The sequence below is a fragment of the Arachis hypogaea genome, chromosome 16, assembly GCF_003086295.3.
Source record: "Arachis hypogaea cultivar Tifrunner chromosome 16, arahy.Tifrunner.gnm2.J5K5, whole genome shotgun sequence".
Classification (NCBI taxonomy): domain Eukaryota; kingdom Viridiplantae; phylum Streptophyta; class Magnoliopsida; order Fabales; family Fabaceae; genus Arachis; species Arachis hypogaea.
This window is the reverse complement of record NC_092051.1, coordinates 16,773,065-16,793,806: the sequence shown is the minus strand read 5'-3', so window position 1 is coordinate 16,793,806 and position 20,742 is coordinate 16,773,065. Positions and strand designations below refer to the sequence as shown.

The window sequence follows — 20,742 nt, the reverse complement described above, 5'->3', positions numbered from 1 at the left end:
ACAATTTTTTATCTGTGCCCATTTCATCAATTTTTATAATTTTTTATTTTGTTAGTTTAAATAAATTTGAAGCTTATATTGTTAATTGAGTTTAAAAAAAATATATTAAAATTAATTATATTTATTAAAATTATTTAACATATCTAAATATTTATTATAAAATATTTTATTTTTATTATTTAAATTCTCTTAATACTTATAAATACTTTTATATATTATATCATTCTTATACAATTTGAATACACACAATTTTTTTATAGTGCTTTCTCTTACTTATATAACACAAACGATCCAAGGAATACGAATAAATTCATTGACATTTGTATTTTACTACCATGTGCTGAATTATCTATTACTTATATATTATATTGTTGTCGCACACGCCTCCACGCACCACTAGAAGCTCCATGTCCACCTCTAATAGTCGTACTTCTTCCAGTCGCATTTTGAACCCGTTTATGATGTTTTCATCCATCATAGATCATACCATCCTCTTGGCCATGTTGTTTAGAGCGGAACGAGGAAAACTCCACCCTCTGCCGCTACTGGACGCGTCGGCACGCACCACTGAAGGTTCTGCTGCATCCACCACCACTTTCATCTCCACCTGCAACATTTTCACCCTTGTTGCCTATCATTTTGGAGTCTTCTTTCACCACTGATCACACCATTGTGTTCATCTCTTTGTTTTAAGTTCAACAAACCAAACCCCATTACCATCAGAGCCCTCACGCGCCTCTGCATGTCTGTTGCCTCCATCTCCCTCTTCATCATTTTTTAGATGCAATCTGGACTGCCCATTTTGTATGCTAGATCGATAGTCCAGATTAAGGCCTCCTCTCCTAATTTGCGTCATCGGATCCGACCCACTTCCGGATCCATGTGAAAGAATACTATGTGTTCATAATATGCACAGAAGAAAAGAAAATAATCCTAAAGATCTATTTTGTGCTTAAATTTTATTCAAATAAACAATATATAGATCAAATCTAAATATTTGTGTACACTAGTAAAAATCACTTTCTCCTACGATGGTACGAAAGCGCTATGCGTATCCACTCTGAGACCAACCTTTGCCGTCAAATCTTTGACCAATGGATATTTGATCTAAATTGAGAAACCTCTTGCAACTCTTTGCACGCCATAAAATTCTTCTCCAGAAATTAGGCTCACATACGTTTATGTGTGTAGAGGTAAAGGAATAAATTTTTTGTGTTTTATTCTCATCTCTTTCCTCTACTCTTGTCATACATATATATAGTATGAGATTTGTTACTGATTTTAAATTTGAATCTCAACTCAAATTTGAATCATATCTTATTATTTTAACTTGAATCTTTCAAATTTATGAATCATATCATAATTCAATTTGAAACAGAATCAGTTAGGATTTCATCCAAATTTATAATTCAAATTTAGAAATAGAATAACTAATTATTCTCAAATCTCATTTAATATTCTCAATTATCATACTATTATTATATTCTTAGTGCTAGCAAAGAATATAATAATATTTCATTTGAATTAATATAATTATTTATTTGATTAAATCAAAATAATAATTAAATAATTCTACAGCAAGGATTAGAACACTCGTTAGTGTGTGACTCCATAGGTTTAATATTAAGCAGGTAGTAAATTAGTCATACTAAATTTATTAATCAAGGTTGACGTCTAGCAATACTCCTTAACGACCCGATAGCATGAAGTAATATATTTTTACTAAGAATCTGAGAAGAATAAAGTATAATTCCTTCCATCTTTCTAGCTATTGGTTAACCCTTAGAGTATGGTTTAATTGTCAAACTCTAACTTGTTACCATTATTATAATGAACTGTGAATGACTTAAGAAACTCATTTCTTCATTCATTCAATCTTCTTGACCAAGGTTTTATTCATCTCAGTCATTATAATCATAGAGCTCAAATTCTTTATCGAGAGTTGATGGATTCTTTATTGACTAATCATTAATTCTACAAGTATTTAAATTATATCCAATGTCCATTCAACTAGCACCCTAGGGTATTAGATGTCCGGAATCAAAGTATAATAAATACATTTTCAATTATTACTATGATAGTCGCAAATCAAATGAACTCTATTACTATGTTCATTTTAAAAATATCCTATTGACAAATATGCGGTAATTATAAGTTTATAACCATTAGGAATTATCAAAGTGAGTTAGTTCAATGGTCATATCTCTATATGTACCATGTATATATATAATTTAATAAATGAGATCTATTAACTTCATCCAATGAAGACCATTATACATATATTGATATTTTCGGATTATAATGTTCTTTTTAATAATCCTATGACCAAAAATAATTTAGATTAAATTATAAAAGGTTTATCTCTCAATATTATGATCACTATTACAATGATAAATCTCTAAATTTAATCAAGAACCTTATTATATTAACATTTTAATATAACAACAATAATAAATTATTTGACACATGATTCATTAGAATGTGGTCATACTATTTATTCCCAACACCGCGTCTGTTGATGTCACCTAAGGCTGAGGCAGTACGCTGATGTGATATTCTCTTCCAATTCAATAATGCCACATGTCAGCATACTACTGACTTGGTACCTCTGTGTGGACCCCAGCTAAGATTTTTTAGTGTTCTCTTTTTTATTTTGCCCTTTGTTTTTACTATTTTTTATTTGATCTTGTTGTTTTTTTCATCTTTGTAGGATATTTACTATTTTCATGAAAAAATCATATGTTTTTCGTCACCTTTCGACAGTTTGCCATCCTTTAGCAATTTGCCATCTCTCAAACTCGCCACCTATTCGGTAGTTTTTTGGTAGTTTATCATGTTTTCAATAATTTGTCACTTTTTCGCCAGTTTTTCTGCAGTTTGCCATATTTATGAAAGTTCACCATCTTTTTGACAGTTCGCCACTCTTCTGTCAATTCCGTCTGTGCTCGCTTCCGACAGTTCCATCTAAGCTTTCTTTCGATAATTTTACATGATCTTTTTGAAGGATTACCATGTGTTCATAACTCGCAGCGGAAGAAAAGAAAGTAATCTTAACGATCTATTTTGTGCTTAAATTTTATTCCAATAATTTAATTTATAGATCAGATCTAAATACCTGAGTACGCTAGTAAAAATCTTTTTCTCCTTCGATGGTACGAAGGCGCTATGCGTATTCACACCGAGACCAACCTTTGCTGTAAACTCTTTGACCAATGGATATCTGATCTAAATTGAGAAACCTCTTGCAATTCTTTGCAAGCCATAAAATTCTTCTCCAATAATTAGGCTCACATACGTTTATGTGTGTAGAGGTAAATGAATAAAACTCGTGTTTTTATTCTCTTTTATTTCCTGTACTTTTAGCATACATATATATAGTATGAGATTTGTTATTGATTTTAAATTTGAATCTCATATCTTGAAATTCTAAATATGAATTCTTCAAATTTATGAATCATATCATAACTCAATTTGAAATAGAATTAGTTAGGATCTCATCCAAATTTAGAAATAGAATAACTAATTATTCTCAAATCTCATTTAATATTCTCAATTATCATACTATTATTATATTCTTGGTGCTAGCAAAGAATATAATAATATTCTATTTTGAATTAATATAATTATTTATTTGGTCAAATCAAAATAATAATTAAATAATTATATAGCAAAGATTAGAACAATCGTTAGTGTGTGACCCCATAGGTCCAATACTAAGCGGGTAGTAAATTAGTCATACTAAATTTACTAATCAAGGTTGGCGTCTAGCAACACTCCTCAACAACCCGATAGTATGAAGTAATATATTTTTACTAAGAACCTTAGAAGAACAAAGTATAATTCCTTCCATCTTTCCGGCTCTTGGTTAACCCTTAGAGTATGGTTTAATTGTCAAACTCTAACTTGTTACCATTATTATAATGAACTGTGAACGACTTAAGAATCTCATTTCTTCATTCATTCAATTCACTTGGCCAAGATTTTTTTCATCTCAGTCATTATAATCATAGAGCTCAAACTCTTTACCAAGAGTTGACGGATTCCTTATTGACTAATCATTAATTCTACAAGTATTTAAATGATACCCAATATCCATTCAACTAGCACCCTAGGGTATTCGGTGTCCGGAATCAAAGTATAATAAATACATTGTTAATTACTATGACAGTCGCAGGTCAAAGAAAACTCTATTACTATATTCATCTTGAGAATATCCTTTTGACAAATATGTGGTAATTATAACCATTAGAAATTCTCAGAGTGAGTCGGTTCAATGGTCGTATCTCTATATGCACTATATATATATAATTTAATAAATGGGATCTATTAATCTTCATCCAATGAAGACCATTATATATATATATATATATATATATATATATATATATATATATATATATATATATATATATTGATCTTTCCGGATTATTAATGTCCTTTTTAATAATCCTATGACTAAGAACAATTTAGATTAAATTATAAAAGATTTATCTCTCAATATTATGATCACTATCACAATGATAAATCTCTAAATTTAATCAAGGACCTTATTATATTAACATTTTAATATAATAACAATAACAAATTATTTGACACATGATTGATTGGATTGTGGTCATACTCCTTATTCCCAACAATCTCCCACTTGCACGAGAGCCAATCATAATAGATTGAGTATTGGGCATACTATTATCTCAATAATCTCCCACTTGCACTAGAGTCAATGAATCATGTGTATAATTTTTCAATGCACATTTGTGTTTATCAAAATTTTTTTGACTTTAAACACCTTAGCTCTTGAGCATATGTACTTGACCCTTTTGCAAAATACCCCTAGTGCATAATAAATATCTCGTTTTCTCAAAACATGAAATCTCCCACTACAATAGTGCATAATTTTATTTTAAGGACAATCCTTATTGAACATGATTATGAAAAATCTAAGTAGCCATTAGATCTATCTTTATAAAATTGTATCATTATACAAATAGGCTACTTTTCAAAAAATTAGTTTGACGATCAAACCTTTTATACTTTTAGGAGAAAGTATATCCTCTATTTGTTCACCTTATCTTCCTTTGGGAGGGAATTCCTTTTTCTTAAAAAAAAAAAGAGTTCAATCTCTTATCACATACATTTTATCTTAAAAAGGGTGATAGAAATAATACTCATTATTTCTTCAGGATAACCAATAAATCTCATTTATCAGACCTAATATCAATTCTATTATTGTACAATCTCTTAACACATATAAAATATTTTCAAACTCTAATGTTATTGAGTTTCGATTTATGCCCTTTCTATATCTCATATAGGTAAAAAAATGATTTAGTAAAAAATTGTTAATTTAGCAATATTTCTAAAACATAGTCCAAATATTTAACAAACAGTGATCCTTAGCTAAATCAAATTCTATGTTTCTTTAAACATGATGGAGTACATATAGCTAGTATTTGTGCATTGAGAGAATCTCATTCTCTAGTCAATAGAATATCAATTAGATATTAGAGATTTTACTTTAAACTCTTATAATAAAAATATTTAATATCTTTATTATTGGTCAAATCAACCCTTAAGAGCAATTTTGATTCTCATCCTCAATACTCATATTGAGTTTTTCCAAAAAGATCACAAACCTTAATCATATTAAGGCTAATTATAAATCGTTTGTAACAAATAAATCTCCAAAAATGCTTGCAAAAACAATTCTCGCAAAAACCATTTGCCTAATGGCATTCCAACTTCTAAAATTGTTTATTTCAAAATATATTGCCCAATACTCCGAGTTTAAATAAAATCTTTGATAGGCATGCTATCTTGCTTTGGACACCATACATCTTCTCAAGATATTTAATAATAAATAGTAAGTTGTCTTTGAAATTAGAATTCATGGTTGTCAAAACAACCCATGTTGCAGTAAAGTAATATTCCAAATTCTTCACAACTTCTAACCATTCTATAACCAAATTTATTAGAGAATATTATTTCAATAGGATTGTCATCTTAATGATAACATTTTGGAAAAATAATTCTAAATTGTAGCCAATACATTACTTTCAAGTATGCCACACAAAAATGAGCATATTTAAAAAATTAAAATATGAAAGTAAATTAAAAAATCTATATTTCTGTTAAAATTATTTAGAATCGTGAATAAGTACCTTGTTTGTCAAGTTGTTACTCATACCTCTTTCAAATAAATATGATTAAATTGTATCATATAATTATAATCCCAAATAATTATCTAGTTATCAGACAATTATTTAATTGAATTATATTTTATACCCCTAGGTATTAGGTGTCCGGAATCAAAGTATAATAAATACATTGTTAATTACTATGACAGCCGCAGGTCAAAGAAAACTCTATTACTATATTCATCTTGAGAATATCCTTTTGACAAATATGTGGTAATTATAACCATTAGAAATTCTCAGAGTGAGTCGGTTCAATGGTCATATCTTTATATGCACTATATATATATAATTTAATAAATGAGATCTATTAATCTTCATCCAATGAAGACCATTATATATATATATATATATATTGATCTTTCCGGATTATTAATGTCCTTTTTAATAATCCTATGACCAAGAACAATTTAGATTAAATTATAAAAGATTTATCTCTCAATATTATGATCACTATCACAATGATAAATCTCTAAATTTAATCAAGGACCTTATTATATTAACATTTTAATATAATAACAATAACAAATTATTTTATACATGATTGATTGGATTGTGGTCATACTCCTTATTCCCAACACTTTCTTCTGATAATTTTGTCTACACTTTCTTTTTGATAAATTTATCTAGATTTTCTTTTAACAATTTCATCTACATTTTGTTCTGACAATTTTTGTCTGTGACCGTTCCATCAATTTTTTTATTTTATTATTTTAAATAAATTTGAAGCATCTATTGTTAATTGAGTTTGAGAAAATATATTAAAGTAAATTAAAATTAATTATATTTATTAAAATTATTTTATACTAATATTTTTATCCGTAATAATATTACGGGAATATAAATTTTTTAAAATTGTGGTCCACTTTGTTCTGACGGTATAGATAATGCATGGCACAACAAATTTATAAAATCAAACTATTTTTATAAAAAACAAGTTGTAGATTGACAAAAGCTTCTGACTAAGAAGACCAAAGTCTATGTAGATAAAAAATCAAATAATAAAATTTTTAGTTATTATTTTTATATGAAAAAATCTAATTTTTTATTAATAATTAAGAATGTTTCACCTCAATTCAAATAAGGTAGTGCCAGAAATTGTACCTTTTATTAGCATGCTCTTTTGTATTTAGCTTTGGTGGTTGGTTATATTTTGGGTTTTCTCTTTGGTTGTTGCGTTTGTATCCACTTTAGACGCCTTTCTTTTAGTTATCTCTTTATATATTGCACCACTGTAACGTCATTTCAAGATAACAATAGACTTTAACAGTGGAATTAATCATTGTGTATAAAACTCATAATTCTTACACATATGAATTCATATATTATATTCAACCATCTATGACACAGGATGTAACATTTGTTATCTAAAATTTGAAATATTTTAACGTTATACTTTTACATTTAATTAGGTGTTAAGTCTGTTGCACAAATAAAAATAAATAATTTTTATATTTACTATTTAAAAATAATATTTTTTTCTCTATATATATAAAAATATAATTAGATATTAGTATAAAAAAAATTATATTGATGGTTATAAAATTAAATCAAAATAATTTTTTTAAAATAATTGAATCTTGATTCTAACTCTAATTATAACACTAGTATTCTCTCCAAATTATATGTAATAAATATTTGAAAGAAAAAAAATGAAAATATAGATTAAAAAGATAAGTGGTAAAAATTTAAAACTAAATAAAAAAACTAAAAAAATATGTATATAATAATAATAATATTTTTTTATTTAAGTTATATTATTTTGTTAATTTTATTTTCTATAGAACAGAAAGGTCGAAAAAACAGAGAATAAGAGAAAAGAGAGAAAAAGATAAAGATGAAGAATGAGAGTGAGAGTGAGAGTGAGAGTTTGTTAATTTTGGAAGAAAAAATTTTATTTTAATTGTAATAAAAAATATCGGATGACATATTTTGATTTATCAAATTACTAATATAAAATATAAATTATATATAGAGTGAAGATGGTAGAGAGAAATAGAAAAATAGAGAGAGATAGATGAGAGAATTTAGGAAGAGAGTTTATTAATTTTGGAAAAAAATATTTTTTCTCAATTTTAATAAGAGAGTGTCATGTGACACATTTGATTATTAAATTAGATAATAATATATGATACATAATATATTATATTTCAATTTCAATTTTAATGCAATTAAAGAATGTCATGTTATGCATTTTGATTGTCAAATTAGTAATTAGTCATTGATATTGATAATGATATATAAAATAGATAGATCTAGGTACTCTGATCATGAGAGAGCGAGAAAGAGAGTGAGATAGAGTGGGTTGGAGAAACACAGGTTGGGGTAGGTCTAGGCAGTCACAATCCAAAGTCAAGGATCCAAGAATTTAGAACCGAGAAGAGTACGTCTGTTTGGAGAAGGAATCCTTTAGTATTTTTGTGGATGGGTTACTAGAAGATATATCGAAACGTAAATTGTTTGGCTTGTTTTCGTGGACAGGACAGATCATTGACATATATCTATCAAGGAAGACGAGAAATGGTGTGGTATACCTTTTTACGTTCGTACGATACACCACAAAGGGAGGAGCTTTGAAAGCAATTTCAGAAATGAATCGAATGCGATTGGAGGTCAGGGAATTTTTGTGGAGAGGCGAGGTATATACGGGATACTAACCAGGAAAAAAAAGGCAGTGGTTGTGGACACTACGATTAGGCGGACTGATGATGGGGTTGTGGAACGTCGGAAAACTAGTGCTCTGGGAGGGGAACAATCGGAAGAACGGAAAACATGGACACTGGTAAGGATATGCATGGAAAGTGTGGGACGAAAAAGATAGACGTCTCAGTCGCACAACCTAATTTGAGCTGGTTACAGAAGAGTGTTATCGGTACCATAACGACAGCTATAGACTTTGGTTTGTTGAACACGACAGCTCGTAAGGAGTGGCCTCACATGGTCAAGGTTTGTGAGATGAGGGCATACAAAGTCTTAATGACCTTTGATAGCATTCGCAGTATGGAAGCGGCCCTCCCGGAACGGCCTGTTGAAGTTTTTTCATAGGGTGTAGAGGTGGGAGGAGAATGAACAAAACTAGGAGGGTGTGGCTTGAGTGCTTCGAAGTACCGTTACATGCTTGGTCAGAAGCTACGTTCCATAAAATCGGTGAATAGTAGGGTGAGGCGGTGAATTGTGATGATGCAACAAAATCATGTCAGTCTTTTAGTGTTGGACGAGTGCAGATTGACACATGCATGTTCGAGGTCATTCATGAATGGGTACACATTACTGTAGGGACGGTTGGATTCGATGTGTTTATAAAAGAAGCGGAAACTGAAGTCGATGACTTACTGCCTTGTGTGATGAAGGATGTGTTGGGAGGCACTGATGGGTTCTCTATGGGAGAAAAATGTGTTATGGAAGATCCTGGAAATCACCAGGGTGGTAATAACAGTAATACGCGGCTGTTAGAATGGGATGCAGGAGCAGATTTGATGGTGACGACGGTTAGGGAGGAGGATCAACGACAGGAAAAAGTTGTAATTCAACATGAGGATTTGAATGAGTGGAGAAACGATTTTTTAAATTTGAAAACAGTAAGAACAACAGTTAGTTCAATCAATTATGGTGTGCTGAGGGCTGATCAATTGGGTTTTGCAGCAAGTAATGAGGATGCTAATTTGGATAAAACTGAATCCTGGGATTATGGTAGGACCGGGATGGTGGCTGAGGTGGAAATTAATAGCAATCGTAGGAGGGACGGACGCGGGGCTGTTGACGCTAATTCTCTGCGGGCAATCGGAGTTTTGGTGGAAGACAGATTGGGAGTGGATTTTGCAGCTGAGTACGATGCTTATAATGCTATTGAAGGAAGGCATATGGGAGAAGGGTGTCGTGCAGGAGTTCAGGCAAGGAATAATGGGGATGAACATTTGAAGGAAAGTTGTCCAGGTTGTTGTTCAGAAAACGTTGAATTGGCTAATGAGATAAAAGATAATAGCCAAGAGGTAGATGCGACACAAGGATGGCTTGATAGGGAGGAAGGAGGGACTGGTGAGACTAAGAGAGTTGTAGAGGACTTGGAAGATGTAAGAATATCTGAAGGCAGCAAAGCTGAGACTGAATCCTCTGAAACCAAATGGGATGATGAAATGCAGGAAAACAGGAAGGCATGGGAGTTGGCAGTGGAATCTGGAGCAGTTCAGTATAATGAGGAAGATGATATTATCGTTATACTCCAAGGACAGAATGAGGCAATTACACAGAAGAAAAAGCAAGCTAAACAGAAGGAAAAGGCAAGAAGAAGTTGGCCAAAAAATTGCAAAAAGGTGTGTACAATTGGTTTAAAATAATTTTTAGTTCTTGGAATGTTAGGGGTTTGGGGGAAGTTGGAAAATTGAGTATGGTAAAGAGTTTTAGGAGAAAATTTTAGTTGAATATGTTAGGTTTAATAGAAACAAAGAAAGAGGTAGTAACCAAATATGATGTAATGCAACTGTGGGGAAATAATGTGGTATGATGGGAGTATGTAAGGTCAGAAGGTTCTTCCGGTGGGCTGTTGTTGATGTGGGAAGAAACGATTTTTCAGAGGAACAACTGTTATAAAGGGGAGAGATGGTTGTGTGTGGATGGCGTTGTGTTAAAAAATAATTTTAAGTGTGCTTTCTGTTTAGTGTATGGTGCGCACCAAAGGGAAGAGAAGCTTGTAGTATGGGAAGAGTTGAGCTTTTTATCTGGGCTTTGTCAAGTGCCTTTTTGTTATTTGGGGGACTTTAACGAGGTTGTTCAAGTGGAAGAGAGGAAAAGAGCTACCACTTTGACAGTGACTACAGCTGAGTTTCAATTTTGGATTCAATATATGGAGCTTTTAGACCTTGCACTTGCTGATGTATGTTCACATGGTTTAGGGGTCAGTCGTGTAGCCGCATTGATCAAGTTCTGGTTAGTTTGGAATGGTTGGAAGAGTTTCCTAAAATAAGGCTTAGAGGAGGTCCGAGAGGTTTATCAGACCACTGTCCATTGATTGTGGATATCACAAGATTAGGAGGGGGGCCGAGACCTTTTCGGAGTCTGGATGCTTGGTTTACTCATGAGGGTTTCTTGCGGATGGTAAAGGAGGAGTGGAGGAATTTGGGCAACGTACAATTCATTGACAAGCTGAAGGCTTTGATGGTCCCGCTGGGTAAATGGTATAAGGAGAATTTTAGAGATATGGATATAAAAATTATGAAGTTTGAAGAAGAGATAAAGAAAGTAGATGATATGGTTAGCAATGGGATTGTTGATGGAACTGTGGAAGCAAGAAGGAGGGCGCTGGTGAGCTCTTGTAAAAAATGATATATCAGAAAAGAGGTACATTGGAAGCAGATGTCACGATCCAGGCATGCCAAGGAGATGGATAAAAACACCCGCTATTTTCACAATCTAATCTCAGCTCGAAGGAGAAACAATCAGATTGAGTCTTTACTGATTCATGGGAGGATAGTGGGAAATCAAGCAAGGATTAAGGTTGCTATCAAAGACTTTTATAAGAATTTATATCATTAGGAGACCTCGCCGGTGATAGGGTTCCGTGATGGTTTGGTTAATCAGATAACTGAGGAGGAGGCAGTAGAGTTGGAATGGATGCAGTCTAATGAGAAAATTAAGGATGCAGTTTGGGATTCTGAGTCAACTAAGGCACCAGGCAGTGATGGGTATAATATGAATTTCATTAAGAAGTGTTGGGAGGATGTTGGTGGGGAGTTCACTACAGCCGTGATGGGATTCTTTCAGTCAATTGTTTTACCTAGGGATGCGAATGTTACTTGGGTGGCTTTGGCGCCAAAGTTTGTCGGAGCTAAAACAATCAAGGACCTTAGGCCAATTAGTATGGTGGGTTGTGTTTATAAGGTTATATCAAAGATCCTGGTTCAGAGGATGCGGAAGATAATTCCAGGGTTGGTAGGAGAAACACAAAGTGCGTTTGTACATGGTAGGAAGATACATGATGGGGCTTTGATTGCATGTGAAACTGTACAGTGGCTGAAGGTGAGGAAAAAGAGCTCGGCAATTATTAAACTAGATTTCCAAAAGGCTTATGATTGAGTCAAGTGGAGTTTTGTGGACATTGTTTTGCAGAACATGGGGTTTGGCTGTAGATGGAGGGAGTGGATAAAGGAGTGTATGTGTTTTGCGTCTATGTCGGTCCTAATAAATGGCTCTCCCTCTAAGCCCTTCAAAATGGAAAGGGGTCTACGACAAGGGGATCCTCTTTCTCCCTTTTTATTTCTGCTTGTTGTGGATGTTCTACATAGGATGATTAGATACGCGGTGCGGAATGGACGCATTACTCCATTGTTGGTTGGAAGGGATAACATTGAGTTGTCACATTTGCAGTTTGCGGATGATACTATACTTTTTTTGCCCTTCTGAAGAAGAGATGATCAGAAACTATAAGCAGTTGCTGCACTGCTTTGAGATGATGTCAGGGTTGAGTATCAATTTTGACAAGTCCAGCTTGATCCCGGTTAATTGTGAGCAGAGTTGAGCACGACAGATGTGTCGACTATTGGGGTGTAAAGATGCGTATTTACCTGATAGATATCTTGGCATTTCTCTGGGGGCGAATCCAAAGCTGGTCAAGACATGGAAACCAGTGATTGATATGGTAGAGGAAAAGCTAAGTCTATGGAAAGCAAAGTCTCTGAATAAAGCAGGTAAACTGGTTCTCATCAAACCTGTTCTTAATAGCCTGCCTATTTACTATCTCAGCCTGTACAAAATGCCGAAGGCAGTAGCAGAAAAAATAACATCCGTACAGAGACGCTTTTTGTGAAGTAAGGAGGACGAGAGGGACGGGATGCCTCTAGTGAAATGGAAAGTCGTACAGGCCTCCCAAAAGGCAGGAGTTTTGGGAGTTGGTGACGCGGTAATTTGGAATACAGCGCTCCTGTTTAAGTGGTGGTGAAGATTTTCGAAAGAGGATTGTCCACTTTGGAAGAAAATTGTATGTTCCTGTAATAACATGAATCATTCTGAGATGATTTGTGATCAGCTTGTACCTACAAGAGGGGGTCCTTGGAAGGATATTTGTCAATTACAAATCAGGGAGCCACAAGTGAGAGAAAAGATGATAAGAGGTTTGGCTATGGAACTAGGGGATGGCAAGATAATTTGCTTCTGGGAGGATAGCTGGTTACCTTGTGGTGTTCTAAAAGTTATTTTTCCAAGACTTTTCTCAGTCTCAAATCTTCAAGGATCTGTCATAGGGGATTGTGGGTTTTGGGACGTGTTAGAGTGGATTTGGAATTTCCAGTGGCGACGAGAGTTATTTCAATGGGAACTGGAACTAGTAAACCAGCTTCATGCGGTTCTGCAATCAATGAAACTGACAACTGAGAGAGAGGACAAAGTGATCTGGAAATTTGATTAAAAAAATGTGTTTATTCTGCTAACTCCTTTGTGCAGGTATTGCAGGCAGAGGTACTTCCGGCGGATATCACAAGCTATAGCTTCACTAGTACTATTTGGAGAGGATTCGTCCCACCAAGGGTTGAGTTGTTTACTTGGTTTGCACTGGTTGGTAGGATGAATACAAAGAAAAGACTGTGTAGATTAGGTGTTATTGGCCAGAATGATAACATGTGTGTTTTATGTCATAAATCTATTGAAACTGCTTTTCACTTGTTCATTGGTTGTGAGCTCAAGCAACACTATGAAAGTTGGATGGACATATCAGCGAGAAAGATGAAACGGAAGCAGTGGTTAGTTGGTTTTTTTGCAGTTATCTGGACAATTTGGCTAGAAAGAACAATGTTCTAAAAACTGAACCGAACTGGCCGATTAAACCGATTCAACCAAGAACCGGCATATTAAATGGTCCGATCCATCCTCTAAAACCGCTGATACACAAACCATTCAGAAATCGTTGAACCGGCCGGTTATCGGTCAGTTGGACTGAATCAGAAACCGGTTAAAAAAAGTGAAAAAGTGAAAAAAACCCCACCCGGTTAACCCCCCCCCCCCCCCCCTCTCCCCCCTTCTCTGCAACACACACCAAACACCCCCTTCCTTCGAACATCGAAGCAGCTAGCCCTAAGGTTCCCCGGACCGAAAACCCAACTTCGTCGCCAGAACCGCCGCCGCCGTCCCTGGTTGTCTGCGTCTTCGCGGCCTCCTCCTTCCCCTGTCCCAAAGGCATACGGCCAGAGCTTCTCTTCTAGCTCGGCACGTCATCCATTCCGCCGGTGAAGTCGCTGTTCGAGGCTTCCAGCTGCTGCGCCGTCGTCTCGCCGTTGATGTCCTGCTGTGGTGGAAGGTTAGTGGCACTGTGATTTCTGTTGAGTACTTGGATTATTGAATTTGAATGTCTTTGAAGTAGTGATTTGTGATTTTGAATCTCTCTGATTACTTGTTTAATGATTGGTGTTTTGAATCTGAAATTTGTGATAAATGATAACTGATTTGTTCTGCTGCTGTTGCCATTTTTTTTTCTCAGTAAACTCATAAGCATTGAACTGTGCTGTTTTCCCTCAAATTAATTTTGGTTCATGTGATTTAATTGGTGTTTAGGGTATAAAGTGAAAAGCTGTTTTTAATTGGATTTGCAAAGTGATTTTCGGTTGATTTTTTATTTAATTTGGTAATAGTGTTTATGATTGGGTTTATCTGGTTTTCATTCTTTTTGAATTTGGTAATAGTGTGATTACTTGTTGCTGTTTTGTAGTGTTTGTTGCTGAATGATGGTTGTTCTTTCTTGCCTCTGTTTAGTAATGTTTATTGAAATTTTGTACATTTTCAATGCATATTTGTACATTTTCATTGCTAAACTCTTCAACCATGGATTGTATTATATGCTGCTAGATTTGAACTCATCAAAGTTCCATGAATTAAAGTTCTCCTTTGGAGGCACATATTCAATTACCAGTGGAATGATAAACAATCCTGCATCACTTGGTAAACATGCACGATGCATCTGCCTCTAGCTAATTCAATATAAATAGTGAATTTATTTATTTTTTAATTCTTTACAAATTATTAAGGGGGGAATTAGAATACAATTAATAATGTCGGTACAAAGTTTTGGGCTGACAAAATTACCTTTGTTTCAAGGGTTTTATGTGTCAGGGAATTTGCTAAGATTATTGTTATAATGGAAATTGTTAAAGTTTCAAAGGGTCATTCACGATTCCTCTGTGCTTGCAGCCTCTTAGCATCTTATGCCACTCATTTCGGGACAGAGACAAATTTACGACTAGATTTTCTCATGGTGATGGTCAAGGCAATGCAAATTTATTCAAACTAGTTAAGCATTACTTGCTTAGTCCAGTATGTATGCTCTCTGGTTCCTAGAGTAAAGATTTTGCGAATTCATGAATATCATAATGTTTCTTGGAGACAAATCCACGGGAGGAGCATTGTATAATCTCATGTTAACAACAGAGACAAAAATTCACCTCACTACACTATATAATCATGCATCCAAGCTCATATCTATTTCCAGTTAATTTGTAGTTTTGTACTATAAGTGATTTGTACATATCATAGTAAAATAAAAAATAACATTGGTTACAATTGTTTATTGAAAATGTGCAAACTTAAGTCATGAAAGTTGTTTGTATAATGTGAGATCTCAATGAATAAGTAGCTTTACATTGTATTCAATGATTATTTGAACCTTCAATGTTGTCTTCTTATCTATTTTTATGCTATTAATTCATCTCTACATGTTGCTTGACGTATACTAAAATCGATCAAAAGGCATTATTGTATCATGTCTTACCTATTTGTCAAGTATATTAGTATATTTTGTAATATTAATGTATTTATGTGATTAATTCCTATTATTTGTAATATTAAGGAGATGGATTCACCATTAGTATTACAAGGTTTGTTCAATTTGTTTGATCTTTTTTAATTCTTTACATTAGGAAAGAGATGAAAGAGATATTGTTGGCTGAATGACATAGTTGTTATGAGACAAAACATAGGTTGAGTTATATTTTAGGATGTTTATTTATAATTTATTTATTATTTTATTCTAAAACGATTTTTTCGGTTGAATTACGGTTGGATCGGTTGGACCAGTGAACCAGTGACTAGAGCGGTTTAATGACCGGTCCGGTTCTCAGAACCTTGAGAAAGGAACAATAGAATCTTCAAAAATCAAGGTTCAAGTGTGGTGGATATTATTAACAGATCCTTTACAGGTTATGATGAGTGGATTGGTGGTGAACCTTGTGGTTGTTGATGGCAATACCGGAGATGTCTAGGGTTGTTATTTTTAGCGTTATGAGTTTTTGTTTCTTTTCTTTTACCCCACCTTGTGTTGAGCTTTTTTTACTTAAAACAAAATAGATAGAGTGGTTGAAGGAATGAGAAAAATAGAGAAAGAAAGATGTATGAGGGGAGAACTCTTTAATTTTGAAGGAAAAGATTTGATTTCAATTGTAATGAGAGAGTGACACGTGTCACATTTTGGTTATAAAATTAGTAGGGATGAGGGAAGAATTCTTTAATTTTAAAAAAAAAAGATTTCATTTCAATTATAATGAAGGAATGACATGTGACACATTTTAGTTGTAAATAAGGAGGAGAAGAAAATTCTTTAATTTTAGAGAAAAAAATTTAATTCTAATTTTTTTTGGTGAAAAAGAGGGAGTCAAAGATCCAAAAAAAAAAAAAACTAATAATAATAAAAAAATAACATGTAACACATTTTGATTATAAAATTAAAAATATATAATAGATATTTAAATATTTATTATAAAATATTTTATTTTTATTATTTAAATTTTTTTAATACTTATAAATAATTTTATATATTATATCATTCTTATGCAGTTTGAATACACAATTTTTTTCCTGCAGTGCTCTCTGTTACTTATATAACGAAAACGATCCAAGGAATGCGAATAAATTCTGACATTTGTATTTTACTACCATTTGCTGAATTATCTATTATTTAGAAAGGACAAGAACAAACATAAGTACAAAGTGGCTTGGACTGACATGGACTTTTCTCTATTCACAAAGATCAGGATAGATATTCCAAGCGAATAAGCAACTCACAATAATCTTATTATAATCAAATAATAAAACCAATCATTCATTCAGGCTTTACTCTATTACCTGGGAGTTCAATTATTTCAGTGCAGCGAGAGCACGTAAAGTAGTTGGAGTTATACAAGAATCTCAGCTATTCTATAATGGCGGAAATCAAAGGCGACCATAGACTCAATGTTTCGGAAGCAGTACCGTCTGATGATTCCGACAAGAAACCGCCAAAGACAAAGCGCGTTGCGTCGCTAGACATCTTCCGAGGTCTCACTGTTGCGGTAACTAACTTGTTTCTTCTCTCTCTCCGTTAATTAGCTAAGTTCACAATAGAGAAGTACGATTTGATTAGCTCATTAATGTTACAGTAATTAATAAGTGATGCAGTTAATGGTGTTAGTTGATGATGCTGGAGGACAATGGCCGATGATTGGTCACGCGCCATGGAATGGTTGCAATCTTGCCGATTTTGTCATGCCTTTCTTTTTGTTCATTGTTGGCATGGCCATTCCAATTGCTCTCAAGGTTAGACAAATCTGATGGCTAACAAGTACTCGTGTACTTTACATCTATGCCTTCTTTAATTGTCAATGCTTCATTTTTTTTATGTTCAGAGAATACCAAATAAACTTGTAGCTGTGAAAAAGGTCATAGTTAGAACAATCAAACTCATATTCTGGGGTCTCCTCTTACAAGGTTAGATTTTCTCTTGACACAATGAATTTGCAATACTCTTTTTGTCTATGTCTGATAAAAACATGATTGAACAATTTCATAAGCTTCACTCATCAATATTGACAATGTGAAAGTTATTTTTCATATGAGCAATTCCTCTCTTGATAAGACACATCTTAATGGTTTATTTTGATGATGGACCTCTATGATGAAGGTGGTTTCTCACATGCTCCCGACGAACTAACATATGGAGTTGACATGAAACGAATAAGGTGGTGTGGCATTCTTCAGGTGAGTGTAATAATTTTTCTGCTTTTCATAGAGCATAATATATAATATAGATAATACAATTGAGTATAATTAATACTTCTGTTAGAGAATTGCGCTAGCATATTTGGTTGTAGCAATGGTGGAGATATTTTCAAGAAGTGCACAAGCTAGAGATCCAGAACTGGCACCCTCCCACCTTTCAATATTCAAATCATACTATTGGCATTGGTTAGTCTTTGACATTATTTGTTATGGTTGATTACCAATATGAAATGCTTTTGAACATTTTATTTATTAAAATTTCAGGGTGGTGGCTGCATGTATACTTACCATTTATTTGGCTTTACTTTATGGAATTTATGTTCCAGATTGGAGTTTCACTGTCCATAATCCAGATAGCATATATAATGGAACAACTTTTACTGTAAGCTTCCAATTGCATGCCTCTGATTCTATGATACTCCAATCTTTAATAAAATTTTTTTGCTCACTTCCTATTTCAAATTTAGGTGAAATGTGGAGTCAGAGGGAAATTAGATCCCCCTTGTAATGCTGTGGGATACATAGACAGAGAGGTGCTTGGAATCAACCACATGTATAAGCATCCAGCTTGGAAGAGATCACAAGTGTGTTGCAACTCTAATTTTTAAACCAGACACTTCTTGTTTCTACTACAAATTTGAAAAACAAACTTTGCAAATGAGAGTTTCAAACTTCCAATGACTTACTGCCTTTTCCTCAGGCTTGCACCGAGAAATCACCTTTCGAAGGGCCATTTAGGAAAAACGCTCCCTCATGGTGTTATGCTCCTTTTGAGCCAGAAGGAATTCTAAGGTCTGTAATTAAAAATGTCTTTACATAATTTGAGTTTTGATGACATGTAATATAATTATGATACGCAATTGCAGCTCAATATCAGCTATTCTGTCCACAATCATTGGATTGCATTTTGGACATGTACTCATACACATGCAGGTGATGAAGCCTTTGAATCAAAGCAATTATCTAATAATCTTTGATTTTTCACATCTCTTCAACTTGTGCTTACTCTTTCAGTTATGTAATTTTTACCATAGGATCATCTTTCAAGACTGAAGCACTGGATTCTCTTGGGTTTATCTCTTCTTGCTTCAGGACTTATTCTTCACTTCACTCATGGTGAACTCTAATTAACCAAGTGTTCAGCTGGAATATCTTTACTATGTATTGTAACCACTCAGATGTTACTTCTTGGTGCGCTGCAGCCATTCCTCTGAATAAGCAATTGTATACACTAAGCTATGTTTGTGTAACATCTGGAGCAGCAGCATTAATATTTTCAGCCTTCTATACAATGGTATTATTATATACTATGAAAGTTCTAGTTGCCATTGTATCATGATAGTGATAGATATTATCTTGTACATTGGATTATTGCATTGCAGGTTGATATTTGGGGCTTGAAACTATGGTTCATGCCTTTGAAATGGATTGGCATGAATGCCATGTTTGTGTACGTTATGGCAGCTGAGGGCATCTTTGCAGGATTCATCAATGGATGGTATTATGATCACCCTCATAATACACTGGTATTGTTCTTTCTTGTTTGAATTCAATTATGAATAGATATTATATTATGTGGCACCATGTCCCTGTGTTTGATTTGGTTTTTGTGGAGACAGGTATATTGGATCCAAAAGCATGTGTTCATCAAGGTGTGGCATTCAACCAAAGTTGGGATTCTGCTTTATGTAATATTTGCTGAGATCCTATTCTGGGCCGTTGTCGCAGGCATCTTGCACCTATTCGGCATATATTGGAAGCTTTAATTAATTTGAATTGTAATTAGAGTAATAACCATCTCTTGTGACTTTATATATCATCTTGTTTGTTACTAAGTTCAATGTTGGAATCCTTTAGTAAAAAAAAAAAAAATCAATGGTATTCCTAGAAAAAGGAACCAACTATTTTATAACTAATATCAACTGACTTTTTCGCATTCATTTTTTGACTTATATTATTAGAACATCCAAAAGCATATTTAAAAAAAAAAAAAAACCAAAATCTCAATAAGAAAATACATTTGAAAGTAAAATAAAATATTCAAAGCAGATGACGATTTTATTGGAAGCCATCAGAGAGATGAGTGAGGTGTTTGAAAATTGAAGTCAAATTTTAATAAATGTGAGGAGAAAACATTCATTTTAAAAGAAAAAGGAACAGTCACCAAAAAAAAAAGGAGCAAAATTAATTAAAATTAGGGCACATGTTAGTAACTCTAAATTTTATTTTATTTTTTTTATAAAAACCTTTTTAATTAGTAACTTTAATTTGTGCCCTTAGAATATTAACTTTTTTATTTTTTACGGCACTTCTTAGTTTGGCAATCCAAATACTAATTTACTATGCATTCGAATTCTATTTAAGGGTTTGTCATTGGCTAATCGGTATACACAAGACGAAATTCGAACTCTCAATACTTGATTAAGCGAACTAATAAATTACCATTAGACGAATCCAAATTGACTAGAACGTATGCTAAGTAGATCCTATGAAAATTAACATCCTATACCTTTTTGTTTTTGGACAGTAATATCCTATGAAT

General features: G+C 33.3%; 2 protein-coding genes and 1 long non-coding RNA gene across 5 annotated transcripts; all 3 read left to right on the top strand.

Annotated features, from left to right (window-relative positions):
- The first annotated feature begins 12,714 nt into the window (after positions 1-12,714).
- LOC140180017 (uncharacterized) lies at positions 12,715-13,979 on the top strand. Its single transcript, XM_072220400.1, has 3 exons — positions 12,715-12,972; positions 13,213-13,509; positions 13,626-13,979. Exons 1-3 carry the CDS (start codon positions 12,715-12,717, stop codon positions 13,977-13,979), a joined length of 909 nt encoding a protein of 302 aa, XP_072076501.1.
- An 82-nt stretch (positions 13,980-14,061) lies between these two features.
- On the top strand, positions 14,062-15,840 carry LOC140179685 (uncharacterized). Its single transcript, XR_011873472.1, has 2 exons — positions 14,062-14,475; positions 15,363-15,840. It is a non-coding gene; the product is annotated as an uncharacterized lncRNA (long non-coding RNA).
- Positions 15,841-17,170: 1,330 nt separating this feature from the next.
- On the top strand, positions 17,171-20,140 carry LOC112758609 (uncharacterized). 3 transcript variants are annotated; one of them, XM_025807315.3, is made up of 13 exons: positions 17,171-17,494; positions 17,601-17,738; positions 17,828-17,909; positions 18,103-18,179; positions 18,265-18,386; positions 18,465-18,582; positions 18,668-18,784; positions 18,901-18,992; positions 19,067-19,133; positions 19,235-19,316; positions 19,403-19,494; positions 19,583-19,726; positions 19,820-20,140. In XM_025807315.3, the coding sequence occupies exons 1-13, from the start codon at positions 17,366-17,368 to the stop codon at positions 19,964-19,966; spliced, it is 1,407 nt and encodes a 468-aa protein (XP_025663100.1). In that variant the 5' UTR covers positions 17,171-17,365; the 3' UTR covers positions 19,967-20,140. The 3 variants fall into 3 exon arrangements, with proteins under 3 accessions (XP_025663100.1, XP_025663103.1, XP_025663101.1); XM_025807318.3 differs by having other exon boundaries at positions 17,210-17,494; positions 17,582-17,738; XM_025807316.3 differs by having other exon boundaries at positions 17,268-17,494; positions 17,593-17,738.
- Positions 20,141-20,742: the final 602 nt, after the last annotated feature.

Excerpts from the sequence above, each read along its gene's own strand:
- LOC140180017 (XM_072220400.1), top strand. The coding sequence starts at position 12,715 with ATGTGTCGACTATTGGGGTGTAAAGATGCGTATTTACCTGATAGATAT. Across the intron at positions 12,973-13,212 it reads TAGCAGAAAAAATAACATCC|CTTGTACCTACAAGAGGGGG; the intron begins GTACAGAGACGC and ends ATTTGTGATCAG. Across the intron at positions 13,510-13,625 it reads TTCAATGGGAACTGGAACTA|GTATTGCAGGCAGAGGTACT; the intron begins GTAAACCAGCTT and ends TCCTTTGTGCAG.
- LOC112758609 (XM_025807315.3), top strand. The coding sequence starts at position 17,366 with ATGGCGGAAATCAAAGGCGACCATAGACTCAATGTTTCGGAAGCAGTA. Across the intron at positions 18,993-19,066 it reads GAGCCAGAAGGAATTCTAAG|CTCAATATCAGCTATTCTGT; the intron begins GTCTGTAATTAA and ends ACGCAATTGCAG. Across the intron at positions 19,727-19,819 it reads ATCACCCTCATAATACACTG|GTATATTGGATCCAAAAGCA; the intron begins GTATTGTTCTTT and ends TTGTGGAGACAG.